At 39.0% G+C, this 25,858-nt stretch overlaps 1 protein-coding gene across 14 annotated transcripts in view; it reads right to left on the reverse strand.

The window, feature by feature from the left end:
• nfib (nuclear factor I B) overlaps positions 1 to 25,858 on the reverse strand; it is a 292,080-nt gene that overhangs the window by 60,407 nt on the left and 205,815 nt on the right. For 7 of the 14 annotated variants that reach the window (XM_033018019.1, XM_033018025.1, XM_033018020.1 and 4 more), the window contains 4 exons: positions 22,877 to 23,005; positions 21,384 to 21,571; positions 12,599 to 12,767; positions 8,787 to 8,872 (listed from right to left, as the gene is read on the reverse strand). In XM_033018019.1, the coding sequence (XP_032873910.1) occupies positions 8,787 to 8,872; positions 12,599 to 12,767; positions 21,384 to 21,571; positions 22,877 to 23,005 (572 nt within the window). The remainder of the gene's footprint in view (positions 1 to 8,786; positions 8,873 to 12,598; positions 12,768 to 21,383; positions 21,572 to 22,876; positions 23,006 to 25,858) is intronic. The other 7 variants (XM_033018022.1, XM_033018018.1, XM_033018023.1 and 4 more) reach the window with 3 other exon arrangements.

Genomic DNA, 25,858 nt, shown 5'->3' on the forward strand with positions numbered 1-25,858 from the left:
GAAAACTGGAACTGTTCCAAATGCATGAATTATATTCATATAAGACTTGCATTTAGGTACTAAAGACAATTTCAGCCCTCACAATACAAAGTAAAGGTTAGACTTATTCAGCAACACTTAGAAATCAGCCATGTGGCGGGGAAATTGATTTTGATGATTATCTTTAGAAATATCAAAGCAATAAGGGGGAAAGAAGGGTTTCTATTTTAATGAATGCATTCACCCTGTGCTTGTAATATGTAGCTCCACGTATATACTAACACGGCATTTCTAACAGACAACAGGTACATTGTTAACATCTTAAATTGTTGGATCAATTTTTTCAAAATGTTATGCTCAATTTGTAGCCAGTATACAGTAACTTCACTGTTTTACAAATGCTAGTTTGTGGTGCAAATGCAATTTGCTCACTTGATACCTTATGATTTTTAATGTGCTGCTATTCATTTCGAATCGTTACAATTGCTCATTAACCTGACTGGCTAATTAACTATATATACAGACAGAGCAAGCAATGTACTGATTTTGCTTGTTGCTGTTCCGATGAGTGCAGCAGACCCATTTTGTATGCTCTAATTAGTTATAGATAGACACTGCAACAAGCTGCCACCAACTACCTCATGCTGCTTGATTAACGGCCACGCCACAGATGTCAGACAGAGACCATGACTGTAGATTCACATCAAGATTCAGACTTCCTTTATACTGACAGATGAAAGAAATCCAAGTAGTTAGAAAACTATAAGCCATGTCCTCTCTTTCTCCATGCATTCTGCCATGTTTGCATCACTTTGAAAAGAAACCTTCAGTTTCAGCAGAGGCTAATATACCTGCATACAAAAGCATTAAATTAACCCTAATGTTTGCCCCAAGTTAATAGACTGACCCCACATACATTCACTTAGATGCCTAGATAGGGTACTCTCAAAATTTTATTTGTTCAATTGACTTTTTCCTGCCATATTATGTTTTGTAAAGCATTACTCTCCGGTATTAGTGGCTCTGTGATGCTTGGTGTTTTTAAAATTAGAAATTACAGGGTGAAAGATTAGCAAATACATCTATGCTCAAAGAGTATCTACGGATTTCAATTATTGATTAAAGCTGAACGATACATGGAATCTTGAGTTCTGCTTCTTGTAAACAAAATTACTTCATTCAAATGAAATGACTGTGGAAGAAGTAATGAGTGGAGCCAGTTTATCCCACTACTGGCTTGACAGAGCTTAGCTGTCCACAATTCAACTGTAGAAAATGTTCAGGATTTCCTTGGAACACAAGCCACTTAACAATGCCACAAAAGAGCATATGGTCAAATGATATCATACCGCAAAAATATAAATCACTATGCAGGCCGCAACAACAAAGGGAGAAAGTTATACAACTGATGTTATTTATATTAAGGGTCACCACCTATTAAAATATCTGGTGTTAAAACTTGAACTTGGATTTCCCATCAATTTTTGTTTTCACTTTTCTTGGCTCATATGCTCAAAAATACTTATTTTGTTGATTTATTCTGACCTTAACTCTATTTATATTCAATTTATTTGTTTGCTGTGTAAGTGCAAAGTAATACGTTTCTAACACTATAAAGTAGATAAGGAATAAAAGTTTTTTTCTAAATTCACATCTCTTGAGCACTACATACAATCCAAGCGTCTATGCCCAATTAATTCATGTTCACGTTACCTTCAAGTTCATAATCTATAATTCTGAATAATATATATAAATAGTAACTATTGCAATTGTTTATTCATAAAAGTGGTTTCTAGTTTTTCTTTTTTTGTTCTTTACTTATTTTAGTTTGCGCTGGCATAATAGATGATGATACATATTTAAAATGTACCACATTACAGTCTTATCAATTAAAACTCATTCTTGGCACAGTGCAATCTTATATTTCATGCTGGATCTGTTAATGTTACTTCAGGCATATTACAATACCACCAACCACTTTATATTAGTAACTTACATTTACTTCTAAACTATACAGTCCAAATAATTTGATAAGAGCACTTGTTGTTTCAGTAATTTGTTCAAGGGGCATGAGCATGTGTTGTTACTTGTGATGGGTTCTAGTTAATAAAAATATGGAAAATGCAGAACTGATTGGTGCTTGGTTTCGACAGCTTAAAAGTACAAAAGATGCTTACTACTTAAGGTGAAATTATCAATGTGTAAATTATATTGTATTATGATTATTCCAAATCTAGACACAGTAGATATTTTCAGTATTGTATTTCAATAAGTCACGGCTAATGCAAAGAATGAAAATTGTGTTGTAAGAAATAGATGAAGAGTATTTCAGTCTATTAAACGATCTTTAAACTTGGATTTGGATTGGTTCTAATAATGTTCCACTGAGGGTATGGAAAGGAGCATAATATTTCCTTGCATTTCTGTATTTATTGGTTATATGTTGTTTTGTTCTTACCATGTGTAATACAGAACTTGCCCTAGACATGACAAAACAGTAGTTCTCATCAGACCCCCTAATTTATTAGTCTGAGGTCTTGCATCCATGAATCAATTCTGCTGTGGTTGTGAAACATGATTTTGTTTTGGGGGTTAAACCTATCATAACACCAGAGCTCTCAATGACAAGGTTGCATTGCATTTGATGTTTAGAATCATTTTCTGGGAAGAATTTGATTGTGCATAAAATCCCAGCAGATAAGAAGAGAACATGATCAAAAGAGCTACCAACATGTGAAGCTGCTTCTGATGATATTCACAAACCAGTTCAAAAAATGCTTATGCTTCCTAGAAAGCATAAGCAAAAGAAGCATGGTTCCGAAACAGGATGCATCCATCAATATAAAAATGAAGTTTCAAATCAGGGAGTTGTTGGTAGAGAATGGAGAAGAGTTGGGAGAAATTCTGAATAAAATACACTCAACAAACTTAGATTACTGCTTCAGGGCTAATTTACATTCATTGCAGAATCATACCTGTGTGACTAATAGAGGGGCAGTGTGCCAGAATTACCTCATTTATTCAGCTAAAGTTCTCTTTTAAAAAACATTGACCATGTGCAACTTTGGCTAAGTTTGGTCTCACCTCTCTTGCATCGGTGTTATCAGTAATATCTACTTGTGGAGATCAATATATCACACATGAAACTTTAGATACACTTTAGATAGTTTCATTTTGAAAAGCTAGCTGTTTTAAAGGTAATTTAACCAAAAATATTAAAAGGGAGATTTGAAAAGAATCACTACAAATAAATATGACAAAAAAGGATGGAGTAGCAAAACCACTAATTATTACGTTGTGGTTTTTGTGGTGGTGTTCAGATATTTAAAAATGAGTACTTGAGGTTAATCTGGCAAAGATACATTGTTTGAGCAATAATGGACATACAGTATGCATGCACTTTATTGCAAACATAATGTTGAAGCCATCAAATTGTCATGGATGATGCTTTCTCAATTTACCATGGCAGTGCCCATCAAGTCTGCTATTCTATTCAATCATATTTTAAAGAGCATTTGCGCTGTAGACATTTAGCTAAATGTTGATTTATTGTGGAATGCTGTACTAAATAGTGTAATGCTTAAACCCATCTTGCCTCTCAGTGCTAAAGTCAGACAAGAGCAGGTGCGAGCAGTGAAGGGGAGTTGTCTCAGCACTGCTTAGAATTAGTCCAATTTCACGAGCTATACCTAAATCTTATTTTCCAACCACTAGAGGTTTGTGACAAATTCCATCAAGGAACAAAGTAATTGATAGGAATTTCAAATAATCTAGAACAAAATCAAAGATGCCTGTTATAGGATCATTGGATTGTACAGCGCAGAATTGAACCCTTCAGTTCACCACATCTATGACAACTGTAGTACCTATCTATACTAATTCCACTTGCCTGCATTGGATATCAGATATCTCCCAGTCTTCCAGCCCTCCACTATTATTTTACATGATGATCCTAAAACCAAGGTTGTCTGAGGACACATTTTTGTGCATTAAGTTGACAATGTAGGTGAAAGATGAAGGCTATGCCGTGCCGTGATTCAGTCATATGTCTTTTTCTCTAACTCTTCCAATAACACCAATGTTTACTCTGAAGGAGATGAGTGTTGAGGTCTTAAATTGTTTGTAAATTCTGTGCAATTATTGGCCATCAAGTTGATAAATCATCAGTATACCTGCTTACATTTACTTCTATATCATTGTTACGAACAACTTATCTGTCTCTTTCATTGGAGAAGGTTCTTAAATTGACAGAGGGAGTGTTTCACGATATGTGGAATAGGAGAATGGTACAGAACTCTATGAGACCATTCAGCCCACTGTTTATACTACAGTGCCCTCCATAATGTTTGGGCCAAAGACCCATCATTTATCTATTTGCCTCTGTACTCCACAATTTGAGATTTGTAATAGTAAAAATCACATGTGGTTAAAGTGCACATTGTCAGATTTTAATAAAGGCTATTTTTATACATTTTGGTTTCACCATGTAGAAATTACATTTGTGTTAAAACATAGTCCCCCCATTTCAGTGAACCATAATGTTTGAGACACATGGCTTCATGGGTGTTTGTAATTGCTCAGGTGTGTTTAATTGCCTCCTTAATGCAGGTATAAGAGAGCTCTCAGCACCTAGTCTTTCCTCCAGTCTTTCCATCACCTTTGGAAACTTTTATTGCTGTTTATCAACAGCAACAAATCTCTCTGGACAGGTCGGGGGGGAGTTCCCCCCGCCACGGGTACCATGTAATCCCGTGCTACCTGCTCGATGGTCGAATAGTCGACGACTAAACCGTCTCCCCCACCTGGTTTGCCAGGTGAGGAAGGGGCGGTGGACCCCCTAGCAGGACCAAAAACATGACCTGTCAAAGGGCGGATGAGCTTCTAGCGAGCCAACGGCCATCCACACTTCAGTAGAAGTTGCGATCACTGTCGTACATAGCATTGTAAGGAATGATGATAAAGCACACACACCAAAATCCTATACTTCCAGCGGCAGACGTCTGCAGGAAATGGAGGACAGAGATGTGTGGTGTGTCCATCACCGTTCCCATTGGAAACTAGCACCACTGCGTCGCTAATGTTTTCAACGATGATGATGATTATCACCAAGAGGACCAAAGTTGTGCCAATGAAAGTCAAAGAAGCCATTATGAGACTGAGAAATAAGAATAAAACTGTTAGAGACATCAACTAAACCTTAGGCTTACCAAAATCAACTGTTTGGAACATCATTAATGGGCGATTCTTCAGTACGTGTCTACTTTTAAGTTTCTGGAAACCCGAAAATAAAACTTAAATTTTTGCAACGTTGAATGTTGTTTCACATAGATGAACATCTCTACTATGGGAAAAAATAGGTTTGGCGCAATCTTTTAGAGAATTTAATTTATTTTTTCCTCTTCTTTTTCCAGGTTGCCCATTGCATTCAGTCATATTTTTATGATGAACAACACTGCAAAATATAACTGATTTAAGAATATAAAATCTAAATTTTGTTGCAGTCTTTCAAATTATAGAGTATCTTCCTCAAATAAACCACCAAAAAAAATATTTTTTCAGTCTAACGCATAGATTTTAAAACTTCCTAACAGTTTACTGCTGAAAAAAGTGGTAATTTTCAGCAAGAATGGTAACCTTCACGTAACTTTTCACCAACTTCCTCTAAATCAATATTAACTTCAAATGAATAAGCAGAATCATACTGTTTATATATAAATTACAATTAATAATTATGGTCATTGTTGTATTATTTTACACATTATGAGTATAAAATACTCATGTCACAGATATGACTCAGCATGGTGGAGATGATCAAGTTTGGGAGCGTCACGTGATGGAGATGACTAAAACTATCTTTAGGGATAGAGTTCGGGCTAGGGCTGGTGCTGGGGTTGGAGCTGGAGCTGGGGTTGGAGCTGGGGTTAGGGTTGGGGCTGGGATTAGGGTTGGGGTTGGGGCTGAGGCTGGGGCTAGGGTTGGGGCTATGGTTGGGGATGGGGCTAGGGCAAGGGTTAGGGTTGGGGCTAGGGTTAGGGCTAGGATTAGGGTTAAGTTTGGGTCTGGGGATAGGGTTGGGGCTAGGGCTGGGGCTGGGGATGGGGCTAGGGTTAGGGCAAGGGTTAGGGCAAGGGTGAGGGTTAGGGTTGGGGCTAGGGTTAGGGTTACGGTTGGGGCTGGGGTTGGGGTTGGGGCTAGGGTTGGGGCTGGGGCTCAGGTTACTTACCCCCAATCTCCAGCTCCAGCTCCATCTCCATCACCAGCCAGACACAAAGCCGTTGCATCTTCCCGAGGGCTGAAGAGGGTCGGGCGTGGAGAGGAACATCGGGTCAGGGGAAGATGCGACGGCTTTGTGTCCAGCTGGAGCTAGATGGAGATCGGGGGTTAAGTTGCGGATGTGGCCATGACGGGAATGGTGGCCCAAGCATTTAGCCCAGGATGGCCTCGCCAGAAGGCCATGCCTGGCCATATCGTTTGGATGAATGGCACATGGCACGATTTGTTCTCCAGAACAAATCAAAAATGAACGATTTAAAAATGTTTTCCAATAGTTCAGCACCGTTCGGGAATGGCGCTGAATAAAGGTACGTACCCGTTATGCTGCAGAAAACTGAGTTTTCACAGGCTTCTCGTCCCGCGAATCTGGAGGAATTCACAAACTAGGGGACTTTTGAATTCCGCGGTCTTTTGAGGTCGGAAGTTCGCGTCTATTCTATTTATAGCCATGTGTGATTGCTCAACAAAGGTGCATGACGGTAAATGACTCCAATCATCGGGACACGGAATTTAAAATAAAACAGGAAGATTTATAATCTTATCAAGAATGGAGGAATTTTTATAAGGGTGATAAATATATTAATTATTAATACCTATCATTTAAAAGTATTTTCATTTCAGATAGATCCCCCATTAAATAAATATGCCGACTTGAAATTTCACTAGTAACCATCGAGACATGCAGTTTTCGGGGGGGGGGGGGGCATCGAACATCAGGGGGAAAAAAACCCACTTTATTCATTTAGGGTTTAATCTTTATTTATGAGGATTATGTTTATTAACAATATAGAAATAAGAAGAAATGGGATAGAATTACAGATTTTCCTGATATACAGCATCAAAGTAGCGGGACACCAAAGTAGACACTTACTGAAGAATCACCCTATGAGTGCACTGGTGAGCTTACTAATTGCAAAGGGACTGGCAGGCCAAGGAAGACTTCCACAGCTGATGACAGAAGAATTCTCTATAATAAAGAAACATCTCCAAACACCAGTCTGACAGATCAGAAACACTCTTCAGGAGTCTCGTGTGGATTTGTCAATGGCCACTGTCCGCAGAAGACTTCATGAACAGAAATACAGAGGCCGAGCTGCAAGATGCAAACCACTGATTAGCTGCAAAAATAGGATGGCCAGATTACAGTTTGCCAAGAAGTACTTAAAAGGGCAACCACAGTTCCGGAAAAAGGTCTTGTGCACAGATGAGACGAAGATGAACTTATATTAGAATGATGGCAAGCGCAAAGTCTGGAGGAGAGAAAGAACTGCCCAAGATCCAAAGCATACCACCTCATCTGTGAAACTTGGTGGTGGGGGTGTTATGGCCTGGGCATGTATGGCTGCTGAAGGTACTGGCTTACTTATATTCATTGATGATACAACTGCTGATGGTTGTAGCATAATGAATTCTGAAGTGTATAGACACATCCTATCTGCTCAAGTTGAAACAAATGCCTCACAACTCATTGGCTGGCGGATCATTTATACAGCAAGACAATTATCCCAAACATACTGCTAAAGCAACAAAGTTTTTCGAAGCTAAAAAATGGTCAATCCTTGACTGGCCAATCACCCGATCTGAACCCAATTGAGCATGCCTTTTATATGCTGAAGAGATAACGGAAGGGGACTATCCCCCAAAACAAGCATAAGCTAATGGTTGCAATACAGGCCTGGCAGAGCATCACCAGAGAAGACACCCAGAAGCTGGTGATGTCTATAAATCGCAGACTTCAAGCAGTCATTGCATGCAAAGGATGTGCAACAAAATACTAAACATGACTACTTTCATTTACATGACATTGCTGTGTCCCAAACATTATGGTGCCCTGATGGGGGGGGGGGGGGGGGCGATTATGTTTAAAACACTGCTGTAATTTCTACATGGTGAAACCAAAATGTATAAGTGTTAGTAAATTTTACTTTACTAACTTTACCAACATTTGATATTTTCTATTGCAAATCTTAAATTGTGGAGTACAGAGGCAAATAAATAAATGACGGGTCTTTGTCCCAAACATTATGGAGGGCACTGTAGGTCTTTCAAAAGTGCAATCCCACTCCCCACTCTTTAACTAAATTATTACTTTTTTTTCACCAATTATTTATCCACTTTCTATTGGCTGGTTGGAAGATTGGTTAATTGTGGAGAAGGGTTTTGACTCATCTTTTAGCTATCTTCTTTAAAAATAAGTTGTACCCTTAAGCTCTTTTAATCGCAATATCTGACAGCTAACTATCAGACATAAGCAGTCGGACTCCCATAGCAATGCAGCAGTACATGGAACACTGAAACAGCATGATCAATAATGCAATTGTGAACTCTTGTTTATCCTAGAGTGTCAATGAAGCCATGTTAGGATTCACATCACAACCAAAGCCTCATTATGTTTTGGGGTTGGGCTAAGTTCACCCGGTGATTTCTCATCATCAGTTCTACTTTAAAAAAGATATTGCGGATCAGTCGTGCGCTAATGCTATGGATCTGGAACGGTACACATCTAGACAAAGAGTGACAAGAATCTTGCCCACCTGCTGCTGGTGTAGAAAGGCTGGATCCCTTGAGCTGAGTCCCACAAATTGCCGGTTGGCTGGGGATGTACCTGAACCTGTATAGGCTGATTAAACACAAAGAGTGAAGTTAGTATCAAGTCTTTTCAAACTGTCGGTATAAACCTTTCATTGCATTATTAAAGCAAACTGCTGTATATGGCAAACTTCTCAGAAATTGAGGCAGAATATATTTTTAAGTTAAAAATGATATTTAAATGCTTGAAGTATTCAGCAGATTGGACAGCTCAACAGATGCTCCTTGACTTGCACAGTTTCCAGCACTTGTATTATTTCAGATTTACAACATCTGCTCTATTTTGCTTTGGATTTCTTTTAAATACTATGCAAAGAAATTGTCAGTGCTACCTATGCCTATCTCAATACTGGGCAAAACAGCTTCTGGCAATAACAACAGAATAATTCATTCAATAAGATCTTTCTTTGTCCACCTTTTTAAAAGGAGACATTAATTTTCAATAATGGGTTAACATCTGCTGAAAGAAATCGCATACAGTGGAATGCCATGTGATCGCTGTAATAATTAGTTCAACAAAATAAATCTTCTTTCCTCATGATGCGCTATGGTTTAATTCTGAAGATTGCCCTATGCCCTAGATTTCAATGGATATTATCATGTTTTTAATCACTCTCAGATCACATTAGCAACTTTCAGTGTATTGACAGTTTTTTTGGTTCTCCGAATACAGGGAGTGGTCCACTTCAACGTCTAAAAGTTGCAGAAATAGCCTGTGTTTGAGCTAACTGGTGGAGATACAACATCAATGAAGCAAAGGAACATCTCTTCTTTCAGGAAAACCATCTTTCTGAAAAAACTGCCAGCTGTCATTTTTTGAAAGAGGGGAATGCATAGGAGGTTTGCATTTAAAATCTGATGAAAAATAAATAATATAAATCTTGAAAAGACCTCTGCTTAGAAAGTTATCTCCAGCTGGTGGTATGGAGATGGTGTTTGGTAGAAGCTACATATTCTATTCTACTTCCCAAAATTCATTTGATTACTTTTAATGGAGTGTATTTAACAAGTGTTGTTGGGCATGTAGTCACCACAAAATTGTTCAGCTTCACTGAAACGGGGACAAATTTCTCAGCAACTATTTGCTCCAACGTCGCATGCAATAGGAAGGAGGGAAAATTGATTGTCAGTATCATCTTCTTTCTTTCATTTACATAAATCTGTGATTTGTGTAGGATGTTGGACTTCACCTGGCTTTTCAGTTTTAAATAACTTTTTAAAGAAATATACGTGCAGAAAATGCTGAAGGAAAATAGTTAGAACACATAGTCAAGTAGGAATCAGGATATTGTAAAGTCCAAGGAGTAATGTTTAATAGAAATAACTGGCTTTGCAAAATCATCTGTTCATCTGTAAGAGTGACCAGAGTTACTGGTTGTCTACACTTTTATATTTAACCTTCTCTGATTGACCTCAATCTCCCATAATGTTGAGTAAAATTCAATGTAAGCTTGCGGAATGGTGCAAGCCTTTCAACTAGGTTTAATGCAATTTCTTGGTCACAATATTGAGTTCAACCACTTTAGATAATAATACTGTGGTTTAATCTCTACCAGACTTCTGATTTATTTTGTTGTTTTACTGATCCTATTGCCCCCACCTGTACTTTATTATTTAATTGCTCCTGCTTTTACCCCATTTCTTCCCCCCTCCTTTCTCCGCATCTTAAAACCTGCTTTCTCTCTGACCTTTTGCATTTCTTGTGAAGGATCACTGATCTGAAATGTTACCCTCTGTCTCTTGGACCTGCTTAGTGATTTCTTCCAGTTTCCGTTTTTATCTTACTGATGATGTCCGCCTCAATGAATTGTGAAATGTTCCCCCTTAGTCTGTGTAAATGGAGAAAGTAATACAGAAAAAATAAAACTAACGAGTAAAAAGAAGCAAAAGAACCTTCAAAATAAAAATAAAATCTGGTAGAAAATCATCTTTTAAAATATTGAGACTAAATCTCTTTTTTTTTTTGCATTAATTTAATTATCCTATCCCTTCCTCTCCTTGCTCTTGGATGTGTGCCCATGGCTGATGATTGTCTGCCAATACCTTGATAAATAGCTAATATTATTGAAAGGCTCTGAATTTGAAATGTTGTCAGACTGTTCAGTCACAGGGTCTGGTGTTATTTTATCTTTCCCCATTACCAAAGATCACAGAGCGGCAATGAGGAGTCTGACCCAATATCAACCATTAACTTTCCTAATGAGGAACAATGAGATGAATTGCAAAGCCACTACCCTTGTGTGATCTAAACACAGTGATTGTGTGATCTAAACACAGGCAGAGGATTAAACTGAGAGCTTTCGCTACTGAGTCTGTACAGTTCAGCTACTCACTGTGTAAGCTTGACAAAGCATTGATATTATTGCTGCTTTTACACTACCTTCCTGGAGGAATGGTGCAAAACTTACTTAATCTACAAGTTCAGGGCTAGCCCCAAATTATCTTTATTTTTCATTGATTATGAATTAGAAGTAATGTTATAAGCAAACGTGTGACAAATCTCAGTGCAATGCCACGGTAGAATTACTCCAATAGAGCTCATGGCAGATTTGTTGTATAGGACAAATAAAAATGCACTTACAGCACTCTTTGTAAGCTCACCTTTAATTCTTAGGCCCAGTACTACTACCTGTACTTTATACGTGACCAGACACGGGTTTGAACAGCTGAGAAGCTGCAAAGCCACAGCAAATCAATTAGTACACAAGTCGCAGCTGTCTAGAGGTTTTCTCAAAAGAAGACATTGTTCTCCTATTTCATTGCTGACAGTCTCCCATGGAACACATTAGTGAGCCTTTGTTAACTTCATCCAGACAGAGATACAGAACACAGTGTGGCAGTTTAACCACAGTACTTGGGAAAAAGATGATCTATCCCAGCACGTTCCAGCACATCTGATTTTCATCATTAATACAGTCTGAGACTGCTCTCTTGAAATTTGCTGTGGTCAGTCAAAGCTTATAATACCGTTTCAATTGTAGGCTGCAGCTGTCACAAACCAACATTTCGGGAATAATTTATTAGTACCGTAAAATCAAAAGTTCAAGTATTGTCCAATGCTGCTCATTGTTTAGGAGGAGCTGATAAGTTAACGGTTAAATAAGCTGGTCATTACTGAAATTCATTTTATGTTCACAGGAATTAGCCCTCAACATCCAATTGACTCAGTTAAATCATTGTCATTCTATTGTGTTTGCATATTTTAGATTCTGTTTTAATAATGCAAATGAGAGAAAGTCGGGGGGGAAAAAACGCACACTGGGCAAAACAAACCGTTTTACCAAGCATAAAAGTAAAACTTTTATAGATATTAATCTATTTACCTCATGAATGTGAATTCTACTCCTGCGTCACAGGATAACACCTCATCTAACTTAATAGACACATAAGGCTGGAGTAACTTAGCGGGACAGGCAGCATCTCTGGAGAGAAGGAATGGGTGATATTTCGGGTTGAGACCTTTCTTCAGACTACTTAAGGTTAAGGGAAACGAGAGATATAGACGATGATGTAGAGCGATAAAGAACAATGAATGTCTCTCATTCATTGTTCTTTATCTCTCTACATCATCATTTATATCTCTCATTTCCCTTATCCCTAATTGGGCTGAAGAAGGGTCTCGACCCAAAACGTCACCCATTCCTTCTCTCCAGAGATGCTGCCTGTCCTGCTGAGATACTCCAGCTTTTTGTGTCTATCGTCGGTTTAATCCAGCATCTGCAGTTCCTTCCTACTCATCTAACTTAATGGTACTTACTGGATGATGGGGATGATGTTGCCTCACCTTCGCTTGATGTAGTGATGGGTTTAGTGTCTGAAGACATGGCCAGGGTCACGGGTCTGGACATGCCATGATGGGGTGAGGGAGCCAGTACTGATGTAAAATGACCAGGCACTTTGCCCACTACTTGACCACTATTATTTGGCTGTGAAAGGGAACACAAAAATACAAAGAGGATCAGTATACCAGATCATGGTTTTACACAATATACTCAAAGGTAATCTTTATTTTTATACTGCATAGGTATAAAAAATGTTTTAGACCAAAAACCCAGTATTGTTGTTGTGCCTAACATTCTTATTCAGTCCGTATTACTTGAGATACATGATTAAGAACCTGACATAGAACCAGACCAACCTGCCCAAGTTCCACTTGAGCCTCTTCCTATCTTTCCTCACTTAAATCTCTCAATGTACAGCAGACCTCCAGAACAATGGGGTTCCATTGCTGAGAACCTGCATAGATAAATACACAGAGTATTTTACCCAGAGTAGGGAAATCCATAACCAAAGGTCATAGGTTTAAGGTGAGAAGGGAAAGATTTAATAGGAACCTGAGGGGCAACATTTTTACATAGTGGGTGTATGGAATGAGGAGGTAATTGAGGCAGGTACTATCACAACATTTAAAAGACATTTGGACAAATACATGGATAGGAAAGGTTTAGAAGGATAAGGGCCAAATGCAGGCAGGTGTGACTAGTGTAGATGGGACATCTTTGTCTGCGTGGGCAGGTTAGGCCGAGCAACCTGTTTTCATGCTGTGTGACTCTATCTTGTTGGTGACATAAACTGTTCATCTTTGGAAAATGAATCGAGACAGCGGTAGCAGGAGAGGGAAGAGCGACTGCCAGCCGGCCTCACTGATTCAGTGAGTGAGGGAGTGAGTCTGCTCAGTGCTTCGAACTCTGCTCGGCTTGGCCTTGTCCTAAGGTTGTTGTGGCTCAGGGAGGCGGGTGGGAGAAAACGCATGTGGAAACGGCCTGTGTGCACCTAGCTGGAGATGCCTGCTGACCCACAACTGCCAGTAGGTCTGTCCCATCCAGCCGCCGTTCTCCCAGATGCTCGCTCATATCTATGGGGTGTCCATAAATCCAGCATTCATTACCCATGCGAAGACCTGTAGCCTTCTATTCTTTTCTCACTCATTTTCTTCTCCATCCTTCTCTTGAATGAGTCTCAACCATTTGCTTCAATCACTTCCCGTGGGAGCGAGTTCCACGTTCTCACCGCCCTGAATAAAGACGTCCCTTCAGAATTCTCTGCTGAATGTGATCGTATATTTTTTATATAACTTTTTCTCATTATCTCCTTCATGCTTTTGAAAGCTTCCTATAAACCTATCTGTAAGATTGCCTTCATTCTCACCAATAAATTGCGACTTTTATTACTTGTAACCTTTTGAACTCACAGGCCTATGGGATGTTCTTCTCAGCTCAATATGTATACAAACTGCTGTGCTGTTGAAATCATGCTATTAGCATTTTTCCAAATAAACACAGGTCCAGACTTTCCAGCAGGAAAGGCAGCAAACACCAACATTCGGCATTAATATAAAGCAAAGCTGCTTGTGCTCAATTTAGCACAGAGGTTCCAAACCTCCTGTCAGTACTCCTTTGTTTTCAAATCCGCTCCAGCCTAATCAGGCAAAATCAGTGTTCTGACAAGTAATTCAATTGCTCAACCACCCTTCCCACTGTAAAATACCTTGAAATTGTTATGTTTTGCTCCAAGAGATATAAGGAGGCTTTTAATGGTTAATATTTAAACCAAGATTAACCTTTCGTAAAATCTTTGGCCCTAAAATCCTAACTTTATGTATGGTTTGTAATTTCCTCAGATAAACATTTCAACATATAAATCATTTAAAAAGAATACACATTCTGCTTCTAAATGCTTTTATGATATTCCAACTTCTACCCTAAATTATAAGTGTACTCCCCAATCCCTATATCACACTCTGTCAATGTTTAAACTATTGGCAAAAAATTATGCTATTTTTGTTAGTTTTTACGATTCCTGGAAACATACAAAGATACTGTACATTCTACGCCCAATCCATTTTAAAAATGAACTCGTATGTCTATTAACACTCAACAAAATAATGCTCAAACAGTACTGTTCTCATAACTTAATGGGCTAAGGCATCCTTGGGATAAACATTTTGTATTTTCACAGGGCTGCAAATTATTAAGGGGAATGATAAATATGTGAAATTAAGCAAACACTGCCAGTGTGTGGAATGTTTATAGCAAAAGTTATTTGTGTTAAAATAATAACGCCTGATAAGAAAAGGAAGAAAGCTTTTGGAGCAAAGGATACAAAAAGAAGACTTGAACAAAGGCTCATCCAAATGAAGACCACTTTTGGGATATGAGAAAACGTTAATACATAATTGCACAAAAATAATTCCAATCTCCTGCGTTAAACTTTCATGTATCTATTTTGCAAAAACGTACTCAATTACTCAATTCCCTTAACTACATTATTTGGAATTTTGCTTTTATTACTTCTGGTGTGGCAATCCATACCACAACAGACATTTCTGCAAATCTCATGAACCTTTTCTCTTTCAGTAATGACTTGGAATTTAGGCACTCAAATAAACATTTTTCTATAATTTATTGTATTAAAGCCCTTAACCAGATGAGATAATATCAGCTGTAAGGTGACGTTGGACAAGTTTGGAAGGTTTGGTCTAGAGCTTCAGAGGTTGAGGGGAGACCTGTTAGAAGTATATAAAATTATGAGAAGCATAGATAAGATAGACATTCAGAATTATTTTTCCCATGATGGAAATATCAAGGAAGTGAGGACATTGCTTTAAGCTCAGAGAGGGAATGTTTAAACCAGATACTTGGGGCATTTTTTTTTTACACAGAAAGTGGTGAATATCACGGTTCTCAAACATATTTTGTTCTGTGAATTTTATTTTACTGACTTCTGTGTTTTGTATAATTTTTCAAGACTAATTTTGCACAAACCTTTCCAAGTCATTGGAAAGCAGAAAACCCCATCTCACTAGTTCAGTATCTCTCCATTTCTCCCAAGTGCCAATTACTGCTTGTAGCTAAAGTAAGGTAATTATGAGAATTTATTTTAAAAAAATGATTGCCCTCTTCTCCAACCTGCCACATACCTTTTCTTCAACAAAAGCTCATCAAAATAAATCACAGATTGAACATTACTAGACATAGAAATATGTTAGAGAATTTGTGGTAGAATTCATCTGCTCTTGTGCTTTTGGTAGGTTAGTTATGACAGCCTTCACGCTTGGAGAGGTTGCAAGCAGGAATGGAAGGCAGGAGTGAAGTATAGAGTATTTTTGCAGCTCCCTTTCGGAAGTAGCGTCATCCATATAGAACATGGAACAGAATGGCACAAGCCCATCGCAATGTCTGTGCCAAACATGAAGCAAGTTAAATTCATCTCCGCTGCCTGCATGTGATCCATATCCCTCCATTCCCTGCACATCCATGTGCCTACCTATAATGCTCATAAACTCCACCATCATATCTGCTTCCACCATTACCCCTGGCAGTGTGTTTGAGGCATCCACCACTCCTTTTGTAAAAACTTGCTCCATACATCTCCGTTAAACCTTTCCTCCCTGACTTTAAAGCTATATCCTCCAGTCTTTGACACTTCGACCTTGGGGAAAAAGGTCCTGTCAACCCAATCTATATCTTTTATAATTTTATATACTTCTCTCAGGTCTTCCTTCAAGCTCCAGAATGAACAATCCAAGTTTGTCCAACCTCTCCTTAGGGTAAAATGATCTAAGCCAGGTAGCATTCTGGTGAACCTCTTCTGCACCCTCTCCAAAGCCTCCACATCTCTCCTGTAATGGAGTGACCGTAATTCTACACAAAACTCCAATTGTTATCTGATCAATGTTTTATAAAACTGCACGTGACTTCCTGCCTGTTATACTCAATACCCCTTCTGATGAAGCCAAGCATACCATACACCTTTATACTCTATCTACTTGAGTTGCAACTTTCAGGGAACTATGGATTTGGACTCCATGATTCCTCTGAACATCATTGCTGTTCATCGATGTTCTTTAGATTATTTAGAAAATGGGCTCTAGGTTAAGACTCGCAATGCAGACTATTTACTGAATACTCAATTACCACACTCTTCCTTTGAGGAAATAACACCAGTTTCCATAAAACAGGATGCATTTATTAATAAAACTACATGATCAGGCATCTCGCTTCTCCCTGTTTAATCACTTGTAATACAAGTTACGAAATAAAACCTCTTAGCCAGTGCACGCCATCTGCTTCATTTTTATTTTTACAAAAATGTAATCCTGCCCAGACTTGCAATAACAAGGACTGAATTTTACAAGGGTTCACTTTGTGTGCAGTGACTTAATTTAGAGCTAATTTATGAAATATTTTAATAAACATTTCTAGGAAATGAGAAAAGGCTAGTCGAGCTGTGAACACATGGACAGTGTACTATTTAACGATAAAAATATTTAACACATCCTTCATAATTTCCTTCGTACATTAAGTCCACATACATCTTAAAAATTAGTATAGAATACACTGAATGGGCTATTTAACCTCTCTGTGACTGCAAATGCCTTAAGATTCAAGAATAAAATAATAAAGTCAAACATAATAATACAAAACCTCTCAGTAAAGTTTGCCACCGGATCCACATGCAAGATAAAAGCTTACATTTAAAAAAAAATTACCAGCCAGAATAACCTATTTGTGACAGCTGAGCCAATTATGCATCAGTATGAAAATATCTGTACATGGAAGTGTGCTTTTTCATCCATAATGTGAGGAGCAGATTAAGTTATAATGTGGAGGAATATACAGTTATCCAGATAAGGAAAGAGTTGAGTCAGGAGTCAAGAGTGTTTTATTGTCATATGTCCCAGAGGACAATGAAATTCTACTTCTACAATATTACTTCGATTGTGTAAAGCCACAGAATGGTGGTGTTTGGAAAGACCTGGGTGTCCTCCTCTGAGGGACATAAAAAGTTAGCATGTAGATTTAACAAGTCATCAGAGAGGCAAATGGGAAAATGTGGAAACAAGGAACTGCAGATTTTTTACGAAAAAAAAGACACAAAATGCTGGAGTAACTCAGTGGGTCAGGCAGCGTCACTGGGGAGCATGGATAGATGACGTTTCGAATCGACCCTGCTTCAGGCAAATGGGATCTCAGCTGTCATTGCAAAGAGATGCATTGTGTGGTGAGGAGTATTGCGTACAGATTTGGTCTCCTTATTTAAAGGAAGACATGTTTGGCTCAGGGGCAATGCAAAGGAGATTCCCCGGATTGATTCATGAAGGAAAGTTTAAGGAGATAAGACCTATATTCTCTGGAACTTAGGTTGAAAAGTGATCTTATTGAAGTAGACATGTTTTTTAAAGGGGGCTTGACAGTTTAGACAGTAAGAGGATGTTTCCTATGGTATAAGGGAATCTAGACATTGGGACCATAGCTGGAGGGTAAGGTGTTTCTCATTTAAGACCAAGATGAACAGGAAGTTCTTGTCAATGGTTTGTGATGCTTTGTAGTTTCCTACCCAAGAGCTAAGTGGAGGCTGATTCATTAAGTGCATCCAAGGCAGAAATACACTTTTTCAATCTTTAGGAGCACAGGCAGGAAAGTGCAGCTGAGGCTAAAGATCAAACCAGGCATGAAGATTTTGAATGCAGGGCTGACTCCAGAGACCAAATTATCTACCACTGCTCCAAATTCTTATGCTCTTGCAGGAAAGAAAGCAACATATTGAACAAGCCCATTTCTTTTCATAGATCAACACCACCTACACAGCTTCCTTTCATGTACTCTCTCTTGCCAGAAACATATTTACTTGCCAGTTTCAAAGGTTTATTCACCAGCCATGAACAAATATTCCACCTCTGCTTTTACTCCCAACAGCCCTGGCATTCTCCTGTATGTCCCATTATTTTTTATTTTTCATTATAGTGGACAATAAAACTGACTTTGTTTCAAATAATGCAAGTGTCAAAATTGTTAGGAAGCAGTCCTGTCAATAATCTCTTTGCACTGGGGATTGGGAATAGTATCACCAAACCACTAGGTTCAAATAGCTTAGGGTGCAGACAACATTACCGGATTATAACCAAAGTAATTTGCTGTTAAATTATAAATGATGCCACATTATAAAATCGGACAATGACAAAATGCAACTGTCACTCAGAACAGCAACAATTCACTGAAATACTCACATCACTCGCTTAGTCATCGACTTTCAATAGTTGAGAGTATGAAAGTAATTCCAATGGCAAAGGGAATTGGAGAAGAACAATAATGCAAATTGGGAAAAGGGGTAATTATTGAAAGCATTGAATATTGTGAGGGAACACTCTTGAGCAGATGGCAGAAAGAAGCAGATCCAAACTGGATGGAGCAAAGAGGAATGGAAGGAAGAGGGGCACCTGTAATTCTGGGTATCAGGGAAGGAATGTTCCAGAAAGGGAAGGAGGGCAGGAACAGGAATCCTGAAAGGGAAAGGGCGTTGAAACAGTATTCCACAGAGGGAAGGAGAACGGAAACGGGAAGGATGGAGGAACAATATTCTACAGTGTTATAATGGATGGTAACAAGCCACTTCGACCCAACTCATCCATGTTGACCAGGTTTCTACTTGAGCTAGTTCCATGTACTCATCACCCGATGTGTGAAAAAGTTGCCCCTCAAGTCCCTTTAAAATCTTTCCCGTCTTATCTTATACGTGTGCCCTCCAGTTTTAGTCTCCCCTAGCCAGAGAAAAATGTTTTGACCATTCACATTTTCTACACCTCACATAATTTTATACACTTCTAAAAGGAGCCTCCGATGTTCCTGGGGAAAAAAGTCCCAGCCTCTCCTTTTAACTCAAGCCCTCCAGTTTGGGTAACACCGTCATATATCTATTCTGCACACATCCAAAAGCAGTACAACTAGAAATGCCTACAAGACTCCAAGTATGATCTCACGGAGTGTCGTACAATACCAGAGTAGGAAATAATGAGGACCAGTAATCTAGATCGAGAAGAAAGAGATGAACAGCAATCTGGAAGAGAGCAGGAGCGCAGTAGCAGTTTTGAAAAGTGGGAAGGAGGGAATGAACAATAATCCAGATTGAGAAATACAAGAGAATGGAGAGAAACAGTTAACAGGAAGAGTGAGTATGACTGAAGATTGAAAAAATGATTCCGTTGAGGTGGAATAAGAGTGTGGGAGTATGTACAGAGGAATATCTTGGTCTTACGATCAACAAACTGTGGGAGTGGGGTCAAGTTTGGTATCCTTCATAGATACATTTTAGGAACAGTTGAATAGGTGGCTTTTCACACAAGCTTTGCTGCTGTAAAAGGACACTGTGGCTGGGCACAAATAAGAACATTTTAATCTATGGATTTAAACGATGAACAAAAATCAGCAACGGTAATAAAATCCCAAACTTTGGCAGCTGCCGTGAGAACCCTGTGCAGTCAATGCTAGAGTCAGACAATTAACGCCTGTGAATGTTAAAAATCTGCGTCCTACACCGCCCCCTATTCCAGCATCAACCCCACTGCCATGGAAAAATCACATGTACTTAATAAAAGAAACAAAAATAACATGTATTCCTAGCATGTGATTCTCTGCTTTAAAGCCAGTTGAGAATGATTTAGAGAAATAAATATAGTATTGGACAATGGTTCACTGGGCAGCACTTCCAACGCTATTATTTGCCTTTCTGGCCCACAGACCACAGTCAGTGAGGAGAGGCAACAAAACATCCTCAATGATAATTCCTGCAAGGGTGCATTCTCAGCCCATTTCTAGACTCCCACTATGCTCATGACTGTGCAGCCAAATTCTGCTCTAACTAGTTTACATACTGTATGTCACCACTGTTATGGGCCAGATCTTGAGGAATGATGGAGTGCAGGAAGGAGATAAAGTGCTGAGTAACATGGTGTCAGGACAATAATCTCCCCCTTAATGTCAGCAAGAGGAAGAAAGTAGTTCTTGACTTCAGGAAATGAGGTGATGTACGTTCAGCCAGCAGCAAAGCACCGAAGTGGAGATGGTCCGGAGTTTTAAGTTATAAATATCGCAAATAGTTTGTCCTGGAACAACTACATTGAAGCTACAGCCAAGAAAGCACACCAATGCCTCCACTTCCTCAGCAGACTGAAAAAGTAGAATGTTTCTAACAACTCTTACCAAATTCTACAGATACACTGTAGAAAGCACCCTTTTGGGATGCATCACAACTTTGTTTGGCAACAGCTGTACCAATGACTGTATGAAATTTCAGAGCACTGTGCACTGTCCATAACACAAATTAGTCATGCCCTCCATCGAGTTACACCTCACGTTTCCTCGGGAAAGCAGACAACATAATCAAGGACCATTTAACACCGCAATCATTCCCTCTTCTCCCCTCTCGCGACAGGCAAAAGATGTAAAAGCTTGAAAAGCACATACAACCAAGTTCAGGAACAGCTTTATCCCAATTGTTACCAGTCTACAGAATGGTTCTCTCATAAGATGAAGGTGAAATCCTGATCTCCCAACTACCTCATTGCAGCCCTTGCACTTTTTATTATCTGCACTTTCTCTGTAACTGTAATACTGTAAAGCTATAATCTGCACTCTGGTATATTTCGCTTGTGTATGGCTTGATTTTACTCATGTAACATATGACTTGATACCACGCAAACAATCTCGTACACGTGACAAAACAAAGCCAGTTCCAATTATTAGAAGTGTTAAAAACTAACTCACCTGGTTTGTTTGTGAATTGGACGGTCCGCAGCCAAGTTGTACAAAGTTCTTTGCTGTGTCCTGAGTGGTAAGATGCGGTGGGTATCTGATCGTTGGGTGAGAGAAGTAACTACTGGGTGCAGGAGGGAGAATGGAGGAGGCTGAAAAATGTAGTGGTGAAGGAGGAGGTGGGCTTCTCGTTGAGATGACTAGAAACAGAAAAGAAAAAGTTGAAGCATTTTCTATAGTGTCAATTACCACTGGTCTTATGTGCACATTTCATATTTTCAGTTCCTGAAACAGTAAACATTGTTTCTGTGCATAATGTGAGCTTAGTAAAGGCGTAGTAAATACTGCCAAGCATAATTCTGTGCAGAAAATATTACAACTAAGTAAACCCTAAGCATCCATTCAATTTGTTAGTTTACCATAGTGGTTTGTAATCAGTTTGTAACAGATTGCTGTTATGATTATGATTGCTGTTATGATTATTTAAACTTGTTCATTCAAAGCATGCTAAATTTGTCCTTTGCGCATAACTATTTCAGAGGAAAACTACTCAGAAGAGAATAATTCAAATATTGTTTTGGAAAAACTCAGTCACAACTCATGAAGGACCACTTTGCACATAATTCAGAGTGCCAAACATCAAGATTGCTTTCTTTAAAATTAAGAACATTGGACTCTTCTACTTTCGATAATCACGAATATTGAATCCCTTCAGGAAATTATAAAATCCATTTCCAGTAGTCATATTTATTATTGAGGCAGTGAGAAAAAGATGATGCCAGTGGATACAGGTTATATCTGATGCAGTCTTTTTATTTTCACTTTCTTCTCGTATTTATGTATTTTTTTGTGGTGTTTGAGTCTTTGAGCGTGAGATAAGCTGCAAGCAAGATTTTCATGTCACCTTTACTTCTTTACACTTGTGCATATGACAATAAACTCAAAAGGACTCGACTTAACTTACCCTGTTCCTTATTCTGTTTCTGAATAAGCATATTTATTCTGATATACTCCACAAAAAATTTTTTAGCGACTGCCAACATCGTTTCAGGGTCGTCAACAGATTTTGAACATTTCAAAATCCAGCGGCGACAAAAAAAATGTTGTGACAGTTATGGAAACGCCGCGCGTCAATACGTCATCACACCGCAACTTTTTCGGTGACCTGGTACGTCAGTCAATGATGCCGGCAGTCGCCGAAAAAATCAACAAGTGGGACAGGCCCTTGAAGCTTCAACATATACCACACAGCACAAAACACAAGTGGGCTCCAAATAGCCAGGCTCCTATACGATACGGAGTGCACTGTGTAACAGTCAAAATGGTCAAATAAAATGATCTTGGTTTAAATGAAATCTCCCCAACCTGGTTAAGAAGCAAATGTACTTGTCAAAAAGTACTGTACTTCGTAAAAAAAATGTGTTCTTGAGAGTATGATGCATCAACTGCAATTTCCAACTTCTTTGCATTTATTTAATATACAGATAAAATATGAATTGAATTACCACTGTGTCCCGGCATGCCATGGTGATGATGCTGTGGGAAAGTGTTCAGTCGTGGTGATGAACCTTGTGGAGATGTGGGGTCACTATACATTGGCTTCTCGGGCTTCTTCATTGTAGGAGATGACATTTCTACCAAGTCATAGATAGAAATATGAAAACAGGTAAATACTTATAACAGGTGTATTAGACCACTTTAGAAAGGTGCATCATTTCAGCACAACTCCGCATCTTTCTCATGAGAACCCACTATCACTAGTTTTGGGCTAGTTAGTGTGAATGATCTCTGCCTGGTCATCACTGCCCAGTCCATCACAGGTTCTGATCTCACCACCATCAAAGGGATCTAAGGGAGGTGCCGTCTCAAAAAGGCAGCCCATACTATTAAAAAACCCACATCACCCTGGCGACACTCTACTTCGCTCCTACCATCAGGGAGAAGGTACAGGAGCCTGACAAATACCAGGTTCAAGAGCTTATTCTCAGTAACCATTGGGTTCTTGGACACTGCACAACACTAATCTCAGCACCTATGAACTTCTTGGGTAGTTTACAACTTAATGGCATGAACATTGAATTCTCCAATTTCAGATTACTAATAAACGGCCATCCCTCTCCTTCCTCCCCTTCCCCACCCCCTCCCTTCCCTATGCCCCTTGCTGCCATTTCTCACCTCCCCCTCTCCCTCCCCTTCCACCTATATTCCTTCCTCTGGCTTCACATTTCTCACCTATCCTTCTCACACCTTTTGTCTTTTCATCTCTGGCCTTTGTTCAACTATCTGCCTATCACCCCTCCCCCACCCCCCCAACCTCACCTGTATCCACCTATCATTCACCAGGCTTTGTCCTGCACCTCTTCTCTTCCAGGTTTCTCCCCCCATCCCAACCACCACGATCAGTCTGCAGAAAGCTCCCTCCAGAAACATCACCAACAGTGTTCTCTGGAGATGCTTCCTGACCCATTGAGTTACTCCAGCACATTTTGACTTTATTTTTATGAACTTGTACAGACTGTGTCTTTGCTTGCGCTGCAGACCTCGTTTTTTACATTATTAGTTTATTGCAATTTATTCTTATTATATATTATATGTGCGATTTGCATTTAAGGGCCTGTTAAGTTGATGCAAGTAAAAATTCATTGTTCCATATGACAATTAAACACTTTAGACTAGTGACTTATGTGATAAACCAAGGTCCAAGCAAAAAAATCACAGAGGAAATTGGTTCATAAAATTCCACCAGGAAAATTCTTAAAAGCACAAAACTACTATTTGGAACACACTTCTAACCCTAACAATCTAGAATCATTCATCAGCAAAACTACAAGCAAAAAAGATATATAGTTGTGAAATTACTACAACCCTTGATGCAAATAATAGTTTGTCTTTTTCTTTTTAACTAAAGAAAGGAAAGAAGAGTTTGGAGTCTTGTGCATGGATGTTCCATACAATTAAAGCCAATTGTGTAAATTTTAAAGTGCAATTTAGTAGAACATGGTAGCAAATAAGATCTCGAGAACAACAATTATGATCAAGTAATTCCCTTTAACAGTGGTGGTAAGAAACATATATTGATGAGGATCTCCTCCATCCTTCCTTGAATTAAACCATATTATGCCCAAACAAAGGTAGACACAAAATGCTGGAGTAACTCAGCGGGTAAGGCAGCAGCTCTGGAGAAAAGGAATGGGCGGCGTTTCGGGTCCAGACCCTTCTTCAGACTGATGTTAGGGGAGGGGGCGGGACAAAGATAGAATGTAGGCGGAGACAGTAAGATTAGTGGGAGAATGGGGAAGGGAATGGAGAGGGAAAGCAAGGGCTATCTGAAGTTAGACAAGTCAATGTTCATACCGCTGGGGTGTAAAGACATTTGCCTTCCATCACAGTGAGGAGGTGCCTGGTGAACCCACTGTGGTGGATGTTAAATTTGTGTTTATTTTGTGTTTTTGTCATTTTTATTATATGTATGACTGCAAGGCAACAAAATTTCATTCAGACCGAAAGGTCTGAATGACAAAAATAAATTTAATTCAATTTATCAAATGCTTTCTGAAAGTACAGGTACACTACATCCACTGGCTCTCACTTGTCCATTTTCCTAGTTATATCCTCAAAAAATTCCAGAAGATTAGTCAAGCATGATTTTCCTTTCGTAAATCCATGCTGACTCGGACCGATCCTGTTACTGCTATCCAAATGTGCCGCTATTTCATCTTTTATGATTGACTCCAGCATCTTCCCCACCACCGATGTCAGGCTAACTGGTCTATAATTCCTTGTTTTCCCTCTCCCGCCTTTCTTAAAAAGTGGGATAACATTAGAAACAGATACTTTATCTTTAAACATAATACTAGTGCAGATGAAATACATTTGAGGTTTGATTGGTTTGAAAGCTTAGATGTCCTTTTAATATTTTTCTTTCGTCTTAAGAAAATATTTGAATCTAAGTTAAGGAAACATACTTTAACATTGATTTTAATTTTGTGTGCCAACTTGCTAACTGTGAAATTGTTGTCAAACCAGTCACAGAAAGTTTGGAAAAGCCTCCATGAGGGTGGACATTCATTTTACTGGAAAACATTTCTGAAAATGACATTGAATGGGGAACCAAGCCAGTTTGTCCTGGTGATACATCGTGCAATGATTTTGTGCACTTAAAAAATGTGATCACCGTGTTTTCATGGAAAATCAATTGTCTGGAGGAATAGCTTCAGGACATACAAACTCCGTACAGACAGCACCCGAGTCGTTGGCACTGCAAGCGCTGTAAGGCAGCAACTCTACCGCTGACCCCCATGCTGCCGTGAGTACACAGGATGCGAACGTGTCATGGTTGTCTAGATTGGGAGAGCAGGAGGAAACTGAAGATCTTGGAAAACCCAAGATGAAAACCCAAGCAGTCTCATAAAAAGTGTTAATTCAGAGTCTATAATGGAATGCTCGCGTCTAAAGTTGAAAAGCACCCCGACCCAAAATATCACCTT

The sequence above is a fragment of the Amblyraja radiata genome, chromosome 3, assembly GCF_010909765.2.
Source record: "Amblyraja radiata isolate CabotCenter1 chromosome 3, sAmbRad1.1.pri, whole genome shotgun sequence".
Taxonomy (NCBI): Eukaryota; Metazoa; Chordata; class Chondrichthyes; order Rajiformes; family Rajidae; genus Amblyraja; species Amblyraja radiata.